General features: G+C 31.9%; 1 protein-coding gene across 1 annotated transcript; it reads left to right on the top strand.

Moving 5' to 3' along the window:
- Positions 1–928: 928 nt before the first annotated feature.
- LOC139854956 (uncharacterized) lies at positions 929–16,190 on the top strand. The gene is made up of 2 exons (XM_071844226.1): positions 929–1,493; positions 15,793–16,190. The coding sequence occupies exons 1-2, from the start codon at positions 929–931 to the stop codon at positions 16,188–16,190; spliced, it is 963 nt and encodes a 320-aa protein (XP_071700327.1).
- The last annotated feature ends 1,060 nt before the right edge of the window (positions 16,191–17,250 follow it).

Here is a 17,250-nt window from a genome sequence, read left to right as displayed (position 1 = left end):
GGGCGGAATATTTATAAGTATTAATAATCGTTCATTTAACCGGACACGTGAATGGATTAATAGTCAATGGACTTATTAAAACAGGGGTGAATTACATATAAGGAAAATTGGTGTAATTATAGTTTAAGTCCCCAATTAGTTGGAATATTTGACTTCGGATATAAGGATAATTTGACGAGGACACTCGCACTTTATATTTATGACTGATGGACTGTTATGGACAAAAACCAGATGGACATATTGAATAATCCAGGACAAAGGACAATTAACCCATGGTAATAAACTAAAATCAACACGTCAAACATCATGATTACGGAAGTTTAAATAAGCATAATTCCTTTATTTCATATTTAATTGCACTTTTAATTATCGCATTTTATTTACTGTCATTTTATTTAATTGCACTTTTAATTATCGTACTTTTTAATTATCGCAATTTTATTTTATCGCACTTTTATTTATCGCAATTTCATTATCGTTATTTACTTTACGCTTTAAATTAAGTTATATTTATTTTTAATATTTTACATTAGATTTTAACTGCGACCAAAGTTTTAAAATCGACAAACCGGTCATTAAACGGTAAAAATCCCCTTTTATAATAATAATACTACTTATATATATTTATATATTTACAAATATAGTTTTAAAAATATAGCGTTAAACTTGGCTAAGATCCCTATGGAACGAACCGGACTTACTAAAAACTACACTACTGTACGATTAGGTACACTGCCTATAAGTGTTGTAGCAAGATTTAGGTATATCCATTCTATAAATAAATAAATAACTTGTGTAAAATTGTATCGTATTTAATAGTATTTTGTAGTAAAAATACTACTATTTTGTACCCCTTCACTTTAACATCAACTGCGCTAAGAAGTCAGACTTTAAGTGGACTGACGAGGCAGAAAAGGCGTTCCAGGAGATGAAAGCACTCCTCAAAGATCTCCCAACGCTAACGGCGCCGATTGCATGTGAAACTCTGATACTTTACCTCGCAGTATCTACGGAGGCTGTTAGTTCCGTTTTAGTTGCTGAACGAGGGGATGCCCAAATGCCAATTTACTTCGTCAACAAAGCGCTATCAGGAAGCAAAATGAATTATCGCCCCATCGAAAAACTTGTGTATGTGCTCGTTGTCACCGCCCGACGTCTGCGCAGATACTTCCAAGCACATCCGATAACGGTGCTCACCGATCAGCCTATTCGACATCTACTCTATAAGCCCGAGATATCAGGCAGGCTGACCAAATGGGCAATAGAGCTAGGTGAGCATGAAATCTCATATTGCGCTAGAAGCACTATTAAGGGGCAGGTGATGGCCGATTATTTAGCCGAAATGGCCGCTGATATGCCAGCGATAGACGACCCAGAACAGCTTCCCGCGCCCCCACTCGAACTGTGGGTGCTCTATACCGACGGCGCAGCAAGCTCCGAGGGCGCTGGTGCAGGATTAATTCTTATAGGCCCGCATCAGGAAGAGCATACATGTAATGACCCGGGAATTTCCGACCAAATTTAAACTTGATCTTTATATGTTTCCGACACGATAAGCAAAGTCTGTAATGTTGAGTCACAAATATTTTGAATTGTTTCATATATTCAATTGACTTTCGACCATTCCCGACGATTCATGAACAACTATTTGTAAATAGATAACACATATATTTAAATAGTTATAGGTATTTATAATTTGAAATATAATTTAGAATATTATGATTATTAAGATTTATATTGTAATAAATAAAATAAAATGCGATTAATGGAAACTATAGATTATAATAATATATATAAATATATATATATAAATATTACTTGTAAATATATAATATTATATTTAGTTGTTTAAAAAATATAATCAATATATTTATTTACTTAAACTTGTTAATTAAGATTTGATATATATATATATCTATATATAGAATGTGTATATTGAAAATGAATGATTTCGAGCTTAAATAGTAAACGTCAGTAAAACTCGGTTGGCATTTCGCCAGTGTTCATATAGTTCTATTACGTGTTTAAGAAGATTGAAAATAAAAATTGAACTGTAAATTGATTACGAAGATTTTAGGTTTGATAAAAATATTTTTACTTTTTAAGGTTAAATGTTAGTACTCCGTATATATTAATTGGAACAGAAAATAAATATTTATTGAACATTTTTGATCAGGTTTCAAACAGTTAATGAGTGAAATAATTAAATATATTTAATCTAAAAGTTTGGGATTTTTAGGGACACTTTTATACGTTAACTGTTTAGCAATGGACACGATATAGCCATCCGGGGAAAAGCGTCGGCAGAAATTATTGTGATGGCTTTGCTGTTTCAATTCACTTATTGACTACTTTTATTATATTATAAATTATAATTATTATTATTATATAATAATATTAATTCTTATTCGTTATTGACTACTTTTATTATATTATAAATTATAATTATTATTATTATATAATAATATTAATTCTTATTCTTATCTGTAATATATGTACATGTAAGATTATATATAGATATATATATTTTGTGACTTGCTTGATCAACCTTTGCATCTCACACCTTTCTCTCCTTCTACCACCGTCATCTCACCACCTTGTTGATCACTATCACCACCTTCGTCTCACTTCTAAGGAGACCATCGACAAACCCACCATAATCTCACTTGATCACACTATCAACGAAACCCAGTTACTACTCTTTGTTATTACACATTGCTGCATACTTTGTGTTACTACTCATCGGGTTCTGTTGAGAACGAAACCCATATTGTCACCACTCCATCGTAAACCAGTACACCACAGCTCAATCATTAAGTCACCGCCTTGCAACCTTCAATTATGATAAACTGCTATCACAACCGTCACACCATCAACACTACAATTCTTCTTTTCTCACATCACTTTTGTTGTAACTCCTGCTGCTATTACCATCACTCTTTTGTCACCTGCAACAGTGAAATGTTTGTGAAGATGATGAACTACGACATAAAATAACGAGGGTAATGATGAAGATACTATAAGACGCTGCTTCCTTGTTTTACTATTCTGATTCCATGATATAAATACCATTAACAAACCTGCTATTGATTGTATTTCAAACATAAATTTATAAAACGAAACCCACTTGGTGTTTCATCGAATCTACTGGTTTTTTTTTTGTTGCTTGCCACCATCCTACTACCAATCACCCTCTACGATTACAACCCAATCGATCACCACCATGATTCAAACCAACAACCACCATCTCGTTATATTTTCCTATCTGTTTCTGTTTCTAATCGATACCTTAGTGAACCACCTTCGAAACAACCACCAATCAAAACCACAACATCATTTTTTTTTCGTCGCTGAATAGCTGCACCTGCAGCTGAATTTTTTTCTGTTTTGTTCGACTTTAAAAGTAACAAAGGTGTGGATGTCACGTTTACTTTAGCATAAACTAGTGAAGAAAAGGATAAACTAATCCTCTTATCTTCATATTGTCGGCCACTACTTTCTGTAAGTGTTTATGTGAAGGAGCTTTTGTTTAATTGATAGAACTTGGGCTGCTATTCCTGACTTCACATGGATTTCGATTTCTTTCAAATAAATGGGTTATACATGGGTTTGTAACCTTGATTAATTGGTTAGGGCCTTGTTAATTTAATTGGTTTTTTAAAGTTGGGCCGAGACTTGCAAAACCATCGGTTCCTTTTTGTTTTCTTCTGTTGAGGTATTAAATAATGGTATACGATATTGATTTGGGTTTATTGATAAATAAATGAAGTGATAAAGGAAAACGTTAAGATGTTAATTATGATGTTACGGGATATATAATGATGATATTAGATGATTATGATAATGATGATGATACAATCGATTAAGTATGATGATGATGTTGTTATGGTGATCGTATGATATAGCTGATGAGATATTATGATTTCAATTATAGAGATGATGAATTAGGTTTTAAATCCATGAAGAAAGATGAAACAGAAAATATATTAAGTATGATTAGATTATAGACTAAAGCAGGAAAATGGAATTGGAAGAGTGGCTAGGGAGTCTTTGTGTTTAACTAAGAGATCATGGGTTCGAAACTAAGCTTTGGCAACTGCATTTAAAAAAAAAGGGCTGTTATCAAGCTTGAGGTGTTGGGTCGAGGTTCACCTTCTTATATTGGGCCGAATTGTTGATTAACGGATTTGAAACAGGAAACAAGGATTAAATATAAATGTGTTAGTTCTTTAGTCAAGAAGTGAACGAACAGTTGGATGGTTTAGGGATGTTACTGGTTAAGCGAGAGGTCTTGGGTTCGAGCTTGGGTTAAGGCAGTTTATTTTCTTTTTTTGGAGCTTTTCCTCTTAAGGTAGTCTTTTTATTATTATTATTATTATTATTATTATTATTATTATTATTATTATTATTATTATTATTATTATTATTATTATTATTATTATTATTATTATTGTTATTAGTAATTATTATTATTATTATTATGTCAATAAAAAAAATATAAATATTAGTATCATTATTATTATTAGTAAGATCATTATTTTTATAGTTATTATTATTAGTATTCATTATTATTAAAATTATCATTTTTATTTAAGTTATCATTTTTATCATTAATATTACAAGTATCATTTTTAACTCTATTATCATTAATATTTTTTTTATCATTACTAGTATTAATTTAATATCATTATAATTTTAACAAACAAACGATATATATACATATATACACAAAGTTATATTTAATACACCTAACATAACAAAAGTAATATTTTTAATTATTTTAAATATATAAAAAGAATATATGAAACATATAAGTTATTAATATAGGAATGATATAACTAATAAATGTACATATATATATATATATATATATATATATATATATATATATATATATATATATATATATATATATATATATATATATATATATATATATATATATATATATATATATATATATATATATATATATAAATTTGTACGATTACTATTATGTGTTTTAATATACATAATTGAATATAGGTTCGTGAATCCAAGGCCAACCCTACACTTGTTTAATATCGTCATATGTATTTTTACTACAAAATACAGTATGGTGAGTTTCATTATTCCCTTTTTATATATATTTTTGGGCTGAGAATACATGCAATTTTTAATAACTATTTTACCATATTTATATGCGTGAGTTTCATTTGACCTTTTTACTCTTTTCGTGTTTAGGCTGAGAATACATGCAAATGCTTTATTAACTGTTTTACAATATTTATATGCGTGAGTTCATTTGCTCCATTTTACTCTTTACATTTTTGGAACTGAGAATAATGCGCTGTTTTTACAACTGCTTTATTAAATGCTTTTGAAATATGTTTTGAACTTTAAATACATGAAATGCTTTTATAAATGTTTGACGAGATAGACACGAGCAAAACATTTCTCGAATGAATTATTATGCAGACAGGAGTTCTGCGGATTATTATTGAATTATGTGGACATGATAATTGCCACTATTGAATTATGTGGACATGATAATTGCCACAGTTGAATTATGTGGACATGATAATTGCCACCAATTGAAGTGAATGTTATATATCGAGAGAATAATTTTATACACAAGTTATGTGTATGATATTTTTGTGCACGAGATATGTGTACGGTTACTAAGATTTATGAAAGATGATTTTGTACACGAGAAAGGTGTACTGTATTTATAAGATATCGCATGTACATTACAGGTGGGTATAGGATTCGGGCCCATTTGTACCATGCAGGATTTAAATCTTGTGGTCTATCAAAATTACAGAATTTTTATTATTTTATGATAAACTTATGAACTCACCAACTTTTTGGTTGACACTTGAAAGCATGTTTATTTTCATGTAAGAAAGAAATCTTCCGTTGTGCATTTTCTCATTTTAAGGACACTACTTGGAGTCGATCATCGCTCTGGAATCAAATGTTGATGACTTCGTCCAGATGGATTAGGACGGGGGATTTCAGTTGGTATCAGAGCGGTGGTCTTAGTGAACCAGGTCTTGCATTAGTGTGTCTACCTAATAGTCGTTAGGATGCATTAGTAAGTCTGGACTTCGACCGTGTCTGCATGTCAAAAGTTTTGCTTATCATTTTTATCGGGAATCATCTGTTTATTATCCTTAGGAAATTACCTGCTTATCATTCTTAGTCTAGACACATCTTACTGCAATGATTGCATGAATAGTGTATAGACAAAATTCGTATCTTAGTGTATCTGCTAATTCATATCTTAACATATCTATTACTGAAGACTTTGCCTGACAACTTCCGTAGATTCCTCCGTAACTTATGGGATTTTAGTATTATATATGCATATGTAAATTATGTATTGCAGGGTACTAAACTACATCCTATAATCTAATTCTTATCGAAAATCCTTCATCTGATCGTACGAGATGAACCCCTCAACCAGTTCGAGTCCCTCAGATTTCGATAACTATTCCGATAGTTATTCCGACAACTATTTCGATATGGATATCCACCTGAGCTCCGAAAGCATGCGTCACTAGAATGAATTGACCAATCATTCATCCCTAATTTATCTGATGAATTCGTAGTCAACTTAATCAATGGAGACGCGAAGAAGGCGATCCCTTCCATCCCGCACATTCCCCTCTTGGCGAAGAACCTGACACACTTACCGGCAAACTAGTCCGAAACATCATTTTCACTCTCATTTCCATAGTATCTCGTCATGATTATATACTATCTCAAATTCTGGATCTTATTCATTCGCTCGTTCTTACCGACAATCATCCCGGAGTAATCGAAGAAGTCGACAAAATTCACGCTCGAGTAATCAATTTGGAAAACGTGGTGCAAAATCTACCAGCTTCAACAACAGCACCTGCAACATCAGTACCACCAACAACCCAAGTTTCAACATCACATGCCTCAACATCTTATTCTGTACCTCGAGTATAATCATCGTTCTACATGACGTTCTACATCTTCGTTCCTCACGATGATTATGTAATCTCTAATGTTTTAGAGATTATATATTCATGTTCTAACGGTAAATCAAATGAGTTTAATATCATAATAACTCATTAAATCTATATTATATCTGAAGAAAATATATATATGTAAGTATATTTTCATAAAGATTGTAACTAAAAATTCTTTTGTACAAACTGTTAATGGTGAAAATATTTTAACGGGTAGGTAATACCCTAGAAATATTTGGATTTCGCATTAATAAGTTACACTGTACATTCTTCGAATTTGATTCAACGATCATTTACTATCCTATTTACAACCACCGATATACGTATCCGTTCACCAAAGAATAACTATTTTCATTTAAATTCAATTTCATATCTGGATTTTGACCTATCAGAATCCAACAAGTGGCATAATAAAGAAATAATGGACACAATAAAAATTGATTAGAAACAGACTAATTAACAATATGAAATTTTGTTAAGAAACCACGCTAACAAGATCCTAGCTAACTGTTCCTAGCTAACTGTTAATTCCGTATTACATATTATTTTATCGCAATTTATTTATCGCAATTTAATTATCGCAATCTATTTATCGCAGTTTATTTATCGCAATTTATATTCTCGCAATTTTATTTATCGTCATTTAATTTCTATTATTTATTTTACGCACTTTAAATATCGGGACACGTATACAAGGTTTTGACATATCATATCGACCCATCTATATATATTATTTGGAATAACCATAGACACTCTATATGCAGTAATGCGGGAGTTAGCTATACAGGGTTGAGGTTGATTTTACAATAATATATATAGTTTGAGTTGTGATCGAGTCTGAGACGAATACGGGTCACGATACATATTAATTAATTCGAATATTATATATTAAACTATATATGAATTATTGGACTGTCAACTGTGGACTATCGACTGTGGACTAAAAACATTAAATAATTAAAATGAATTAAAATATTGATTATAACATATGAAACTAAACATTTCTTCAAGTTTGCCACTTGATTTCATCTTAAACCTCATTTGTATCTTGACGATTACAATCTGCGTTCAAACCTTTCATGATTCTTGAAAACACCTCAATCGTGAGGATGAACCAACCGCACTTCATCTACAGAAGAAAAGATTAATGCCTATAGTTATGCACCTGAAAAACTCTCGGAACCTGAGCAAACGTTTGACACGTATCTGTGCTAACTCCTTTGGCGTTGTTATTACAGAAAATAAATTTTCAATCCCTTTTCCAAATTAGCCAATTTTGTCATAGCTCCAGCAAGTCAACTTCGACTTTTCGTTCAAAACAACCTTATTATCACTTTGATATATATGCGTGCTCTTTTATTGAACCTTTCATATTCCATCATATTACCATCAGCGTTTAATCATCTAAAAACACAATTCTCCTGGAACCATCTCGGATTGATAATCGATGACTCAGATATGGTAGCATTAAATGCAGAGGAAACAGAAAAATTATAGATGGTCTAAACGGCAAAAAGTTTGATGATAAATAAGGGAGTGTTAGGAACGCTCGATAGAAAATTTGGTACTGCAAAACAGATTGAGCAAACCACGAAGGAGTCTCTGAACGAATCACAAGGACTAAACTTGTACATTAAGAATCCCAATGATTCTATTTCTGATGAAATCTTTAGCGAATACCTTGCTCCTGACTCCAAACTCTTACGGACAAATTTTCTTCACCATCCTTCGATATTAGAAATTCCAAGATATCATCGTATCTTTCATTATAAATATCCTCCATATTTCTAAAGATCTTTTCATAACTATTCTTATTTGAAATCATTAATCTCTTAGTGCTATCAGTGTTACATCATATAGAAACTGTTAGTTTCTATATTCTGTAAACTTTCGAGCTTAAAATAGGAATGTTATTGAAGTAATGTTGGGAACTGAAGCATGAGTTAGTACAATATAATGACACTTGATCAACGTGATTATATTACAGTAAGTCATGCTGAGTTTCTAATGGAACGTGATGATTCACAGATCATAATGTCATCATGTGCCATGTTACATAACACTTTCATTCTGCTTAATTTCTGAACATATCAAGAAAATATATTCTTGGTAATTCTATTCTCAGTGATTCTGGTAATTTGACAAATAAAATCGTTCTATTACGTTCTTTCTTGTTTAGAACATAGAGTTCATCCGAATTTCCATACTTACGAATTCTAGACCGTTACTCGCTTTACTAGAGATCTAGAAGAGAATAAAAAGGCAAATAGCTCCAAAATATAAGAGAAAATATAAAGCCCAATAACAACACGGAGATTACAAACCGTGAATATTAATACGGATAGCAATATAAAGACACAGGATAATTAAGAATAGTATCACCCCAAGGTAATAGTAGAAGTAAACAGATCTTCTGATGGAAGATTGAAAAGAAGGATGATAGAAATGATAATTAGGAAAATATCAAGGATTAGAACGGGATTAAGCATTCACAATCTTTTGGATGTATGAATTAAGAAAGAAAGTATTGAAATGGTGAAAGTAATGGAACGGAAGAAGTTGATTTATAGTAAAAATATCCGACAGAGCAATTAGGACTGATAACCGCATTTAATTATAGAGATCCTAATTTTTTTAATCACCGAAGAAGCAAATCTTAATCAGATCACGAAGATTTTCTGTAAATCCCTTGAATTCCAGAATTCAACCCTGACTCTGTCAAAAGTTAAGATGAATCTTTACTTTCCTATTTCACTCCTTGGTGATAGCTTCATTCGTACTCTTCGAATAATCAAATTATTTTTATCTATATTACTCAATGATGATAAAACTCAATTTATCAACTCATATTAGTCATGAAAACATTTTTATTGTTAGCCATGACCACCTCACTCAAATTTCGGGACGAAATTTCTTTAACGGGTAGGTACTGTGATGACCCGAGAATTTCTGACCAAATTTAACTTGATCTTTATATGTTTCCGACACGATGAGCAAAGTCTGTAATGTTGAGTCACAAATATTTTGAACTGTTTCATATATTCATTTGACTTTCGACCATTCCCAACGATTCACGAACAACTATTTGTAAATAGATAACACATATATTTAAATAGGTATAGGTATTTATAATTTGAAATATAATTTAGAATATTATGATTATTAAGATTTATATTGTAATAAATAAAATAAAATGCGATTAATGGAAACTATAGATTATAATATATATATATATATATATATATATATATATATATATATATTACTTGTAAATATATAATATTATATTTAGTTGTTTAAAAGAATATAATCAATATATTTATTTACTTAAACTTGTTAATTAAGATTTGATATAAATATATATATATATATATATATATATATATATATATATATATATATATATATATATATATATAATGTGTATATTGAAAATGAATGATTTCGAGCTTAAATAGTTAATGTCAGTAAAACTCGGTTGGCATTTCGCCAGTGTTCATATAGTTCTAATACGTGTCTAAGAAGATTAAAAATAAAAATTGAACTGTAAATTGATTACGAAGATTTTAGGTTTGATAAAAATATTTTTACCTTTTTAAGTTTAAATATTAGTACTCCGTATATATTAATTGGAACAGAAAATAAATATTTATTGAACATTTTTGATCAGGTTTCACACAGTTAATGAGTGAAATAATTAAATATATTTAATCTAAAAGTTTGGGATTTTTAGGGACACTTTTATACGTTAACTGTTTAGCAATGGACACGATATAGCCATCCGGGGAAAAGCGTCGGTAGAAATTATTGTGATGGCTTTGCTGTTTCAATTCACTTATTGACTACTTTTATTATATTATAAATTATAATTATTATTATTATATAATAATATTAATTCTTATTCTTATCTGTAATATATGTACATGTAAGATTATATATAGATATATATTTTGTGACTTGCTTGATCAACCTTTGCATCTCACACCTTTCTCTCCTTCTACCACCGTCATCTCACCACCTTGTTGATCACTATCACCACCTTCGTCTCACTTCTAAGGAGACCATCGACAAACCCACCATAATCTCACTTGATCACACTATCAACGAAACCCAGTTACTACTCTTTGTTAATACACGTTGCTGCATACTTTGTGTTACTACTCATCGGGTTCTGTTGAGAACGAAACCCATATTGTCACCACTCCATCTTAAACCAGTACACCACAGCTCAATCATTAAGTCACCGCCTTGCAACCTTCAATTATGATAAACTGCTATCACAACCGTCACACCATCAACACTAAAATTCTTCTTTTCTCACGTCACTTTTGTTGTTACTCCTGCTTAGGGCTGTTAACGAATCGAGCTTTTAACGAGCTACTCGAGTTCGGGCTCGTTTATCTCGAATTCGAGCTTCAACGATTTCGAATTCGAGTCGAGTTCGAACAAAAGATATTGTTCGATTACTTTCACGAGCCGAGTACAATAAAGTTAATATTCGACTCGACTCGATCGAAAACTCGTTTAATAGTCGAACGAGTTAATCGAGCCGAATAGTTCGTATGCTCATTTATGTTCATACACGAGCCGAGCTTCATAAACGAGCCAAGCAGCACCAGCCGAGCTTCATGAACTCTGCAGAAAAATATATTATTGCTACGGACAAGATTCGAACTCTTGACCATCTTGATTGATTCCTTATGACTTTACCACTAAGGTAGAAGATGCTTTTGTTCTAACGTTGGTATTAATGGTACTTGCACGTAATTTTGTTATGTTTCATTTTTCTTACGAATATACATAATAGCATAACTTATTTATTTGTAGGTTCCCTATTTAAAAATACATGTAAATATTTATAGATAAAACATACATTTACGTATTCAAATATATAAAACATACATTTACGTATATAATTAATATTCGAAATGAAATTCAACAAAAGTCTTGATTTACATACAATGAAAAAAATTTAATAAATAAATAAATAAATAAAATAATATATGATACTTCTACTAGTAATTTCGTATCTATTTGGACTGTGAATACATCATGCCATTTGAAACTCCTAATGGAGCATGAATGGTACTTTCAGAAAGCTTACCAATTTTATTTAGTTTCTAAGAAGTAAAAGAGTTTCATCCCACATTGGATGGTGGAAGAAACTTACAAGAAGAGATTCAACTATAAAAAGAGAGATTAAACAAGCTTATCAACTTAAAAGAATAAAAAATGTATTATCTATTTATATAAATATATACATTTATTCAATATAATAACTATCTTCAAATCTTGAGTTGTTTTTTATACAAATATTTTAGCTTCTTTTCTAACTATGAAAAGATCTTCATAAGATCTAAATGAGCTTAATCGAGCTCGAGTTCGAGCTTAATTGAGCTCGAGTTCGAGTTTAATCGTGCTCGAGTTTGAGTTAAAATATGAGCATCAAACTTAAGAATTTTGAACGAACATCGAGTTCGAATTCGAATATAGGAAAAATAATCGAGTTCGAACTCGAACAAAATATGAAATTTTAATCGAGCTCGAGTCGAGTCCGAACCGAGTAATAATTAAACGAGCCGAGCTCAAAATCTTCCTGCTCGACTCGAGTTCGGTTCGTTAACAGCCCTACTCCTGCTGCTGTTACCATCACTCTTTTGTCACCTGCAACAGTGAAATGTTTGTGAAGATGATGAACTACGACATAAAATAACGAGGGTAATGATGAAGATACTATAAGACGCTGCTTCCTCGTTTACTATTCTGATTCCATGATATAAATACCATTAACAAACCTGCTATTGATTCTATTTCAAACACAAATTTATAAAACGAAACCCACTTGGTGTTTCATCGAATCTACTGGTTTTTTTTTTGTTGTTGCTTGCCACCATCCTACTACCAATCACCCTCTACGATTACAACCCAATCGATCACCACCATGATTCAAACCAACAACCACCATCTCGTTATATTTTCCTATCTGTTTCTGTTTCTAATCGATACCTTAGTGAACCACCTTCGAAACAACCACCAATCACCACCACAACATCATTTTTTTTCGTCGCTGAATAGCTGCACCTGCAGCTGAATTTTTTTCTGTTTTGTTCGACTTTAAAAGTAACAAAGGTGTGGATGTCACGTTTACTTTAGCATAAACTAGTGAAGAAAAGGATAAACTAATCCTCTTATCTTCATATTGTCGGCCACTACTTTCTGTAAGTGTTTATGTGAAGGAGCTTTTGTTTAATTGATAGAACTTGGGCTTCTATTCCTGACTTCACATGGATTTCGGTTTCTTTCAAATAAATGGGTTATACATGGGTTTGTAACCTTGATTAATTGGTTAGGGCCTTGTTAATTTAATTGGTTTTTTAAAGTTGGGCCGAGACTTGCAAAACCATCGGTTCCTTTTTGTTTTCTTCTGTTGAGGTATTAAATAATGGTATACGATATTGATTTGGGTTTATTGATAAATAAATGAAGTGATAAAGGAAAATGTTAAGATGTTAATTATGATGTTACGGGATATATAATGATGATATTAGATGATTATGATAATGATGATGATACACTCGATTAAGTATGATGATGATGTTGTTATGGTGATTGTATGATATAGCTGATGAGATATTATGATTTCAATTATAGAGATGATGAATTAGGTTTTAAATCCATGAAGAAAGATGAAACAGAAAATATATTAAGTATGATTAGATTATAGACTAAATCAGGAAAATGGAATTGGAAGAGTGGCTAGGGAGTCTTTGTGTTTAACTAAGAGATCATGGGTTCGAAACTAAGCTTTGGCAACTGCATTTAAAAAAAAAAGAAAAAAGAAACGGGCTGTTGTCAAGCTTGAGGTGTTGGGCCGAGGTTCACCTTCTTATATTGGGCCGAATTGTTGATTAACGGATTTGAAACAGGAAACAAGGATTAAATATAAATGGGTTAGTTCTTTAGTCAAGAAGTGAACGAACAGTTGGATGGTTTAGGGATGTTACTGGTTAAGCGAGAGGTCTTGGGTTCGAGCTTGGGTTAAGGCAGTTTATTTTCTTTTTTTGGAGCTTTTCCTCTTAAGGTAGTCTTTTTATTATTATTATTATTATTATTATTATTATTATTATTATTATTATTATTATTATTATTATTATTATTATTATTATTATTATTATTATTATTATTATTATTATTATTATTATTATTATTATTGTTATTAGTAATTATTATTATTATTATTATTATGTGAATAAAAAAAATAAATATAAATATTAGTATCATTATTATTATTAGTAAGATCATTATTTTTATAGTTATTATTATTAGTATTCATTATTATTAAAATTATCATTTTTATTTAAGTTATCATTTTTTATCATTAATATTACAAGTATCATTTTTAACTCTATTATCATTAATATTTTTTTTTTATCATTACTAGTATTAATTTAATATCATTATAATTTTAACAAACAAACGATATATATACATATATACACAAAGTTATATTTAATACACCTAACATAACAAAAGTAATATTTTTAATTATTTTAAATATATAAAAAGAATATATGAAACGTATAAGTTATTAATATAGGAATGATATAACTAATAAATGTACATATATATATATATATATATATATATATATATATATATATATATATATATATATATATATATATATATATATATATATATATATATATATATATATATAAATTTGTACGATTACTATTATGTGCTTTAATATACATAATTGAATATAGGTTCGTGAATCCAAGGCCAACCCTACACTTGTTTAATGTCGTCATATGTATTTTTACTACAAAATACAGTATGGTGAGTTTCATTATTCCCTTTTTATATATATTTTTGGGCTGAGAATACATGCAATGATTTAATAACTATTTTACAATATTTATATGTGTGAGTTTCTTTTGCCTTTTTTACTCTTTTCGTTTTTGGGCTGAGAATACATGCAAATGCTTTATTAACTGTTTTACAATATTTATATGCGTGAGTTCATTTGCTCCCTGTTACTCTTTACATTTTTGGGACTGAGAATACATGCGCTGTTTTTACAACTGCTTTATTAAATGCTTTTGAAATATGTTTTGAACTGCGAATACATGAAATGCTTTTATAAATGTTTGACGAGATAGACACGAGCAAAACATTCCTCGAATGAATTATTATGCAGATAGGAGTTCTGCGGATTATTATTATTGAATTATGTGGACATGATAATTGCCACTATTGAATTATGTGGACATGATAATTGCCACCATTGAATTATGTGGACATGATAATTACCACCGTTGAATTATGTGGACATGATAATTGCCACCAATTGAAGTGAATGTTATATATCGAGAGAATGATTTTATACACAGGTTATGTGTATGATATTTTTGTGCACGAGATATGTGTACGGTTATTAAGATTTATGAAAGATGATTTCGTACACGAGAAAGGTGTACTGTATTTATAAGATATCGCATGTACATTATAGGTGGGTATAGGATTCGGGCCCATTTGTATCATGCAAGATTTAAATCTTGTGGTCTATCAAAATTACAGAATTTTTATTATTTTATGATAAGCTTATGAACTTACCAACCTTTTGGTTGACACTTGAAAGCATGTTTATTCTCAGGTATGAAAGAAATCTTCCGCTGTGCATTTGCTCATTTTAAGGACACTACTTGGAGTCGATCATCGCTCTGGAATCAAATGTTGATGACTTCGTCCAGATGGATTAGGACGGGGCATTTCAATACATACGCGCTACGATATAACTTTAAAGTAACAAACAACGAGACAGAGTATGAGGCGCTGTTAGCAGGAATGCACATAGCTCAAGAGCTAGGAATAAAGAAGCTGCAAGCCTACGTGGATTCACAGCTAGTCGCCAATCAGATAAACAGCACCTTTGATGCCAACAACAAATCCATGCAATCATACCTGGCTTTGGTTCATTCTCTAGCCGACATGTTCGTCGACTTTCGGATCAGCCAAATTCCCAGGAGCCAGAACAAGCAGGCGGATGTACTCTGTAAACTGGCGGCCCTTACCTTCAATCACCTGGAAAAGAAAATATTAGTAGAGCAAGTCTTCACGAAGTCCACAGAGCCAGAAATTACAATCGCATCTGTCGAAGAAGAAGAAGCGACTTGGATGACAGATATCATAGAATTCCTGTGAACCGGATCCTTACCCGAAGGAGAGAAGGAAGCAATGAATATCAGGGTGAAGGCACCAAACTACGAGTTGCGAGGAGAAAATCTATATCGAAAGTCTTATTTAGGCGAGTCCCTGCGCTGCATAGGACCTAAAGAGGCTGTTGTGATCATCGATGAGGTTTACAAAGGATCCTGTGGGTTACATTCTGGGTGGAGGACAGTCATCGAGAAGATTAAGCGACTAGGATATTATTGGCCTAGAATGTACGCTGACACAGCTGAAAGGATTAGAGTTTGCCAGGAGTGTCAGTTACACGCGCCTGTCAGTAGAGCGCCTCAGCATCCCATGATACCTATCGTATCACCGTGGCCATTTTGCAGGTGGACTATCGACATAGTGGGACCTTTCCCAAAGGGCGCGGGAAATGCTGAATACCTGGTGGTAGCTATCGACTTCTTCACCAAGTGGCCAAAAGCAAAGCTATTGCGCACTATTACCAGTAAGCAAGTTAGAGATTTCTTCTGGGAAAGCATCGTGTGCAGGTTCGGCGTACCTAATGAGATTGTTAGCGATAATGGTACGCAATTTGAAGGCAACCCCTTCCGCAGCTGGTGTCAAGATTTGAATATTAAACAACGCTTCACTTACGTTGTGCACCCTCAGGCCAACGGTCAATGTGAGGTCACAAACAGAGACATTGTGCATGCCATCAAAGCAAGATTAGGGATGAAGCTCAGCGGATGGGTGGATGAGTTGCCAAAACTCCTATGGGCACACAGAACAATGCACAAGAATAGCACAGGAGAGACACCGTTCAGTCTGGTATACGGTTCGGAGGCAGTAATCCCAGCGGAGATAACAGTTCCGACAGAAAGAATTTTGTCATAGAAGGCGAGAATGACGAAAGATTGCGCACCAACCTAAACTACACGGAGGGGCGCGGGGAAATGGCAGCAATCCGAGAAGCCGCCAACAAGCAGCGCATTACAAAATATTACGACAAGAGCGTAAGGGCAAGAACGTACAAGGTAGGAGACTTTGTGTGGCGTGAAAACCAAGCAAGCAGGGCCCAAAACACTGG

The sequence above is a fragment of the Rutidosis leptorrhynchoides genome, chromosome 6 (genome assembly GCF_046630445.1).
Source record: "Rutidosis leptorrhynchoides isolate AG116_Rl617_1_P2 chromosome 6, CSIRO_AGI_Rlap_v1, whole genome shotgun sequence".
Classification (NCBI taxonomy): domain Eukaryota; kingdom Viridiplantae; phylum Streptophyta; class Magnoliopsida; order Asterales; family Asteraceae; genus Rutidosis; species Rutidosis leptorrhynchoides.
Note: the sequence above shows the minus strand (reverse complement) of the source record. Positions and strands in the feature narration are given on the sequence as shown.

Excerpts from the sequence above, each read along its gene's own strand:
- LOC139854956 (XM_071844226.1), top strand. The coding sequence starts at position 929 with ATGAAAGCACTCCTCAAAGATCTCCCAACGCTAACGGCGCCGATTGCA. Across the intron at positions 1,494-15,792 it reads GCATCAGGAAGAGCATACAT|TAACAAACAACGAGACAGAG; the intron begins GTAATGACCCGG and ends ATAACTTTAAAG.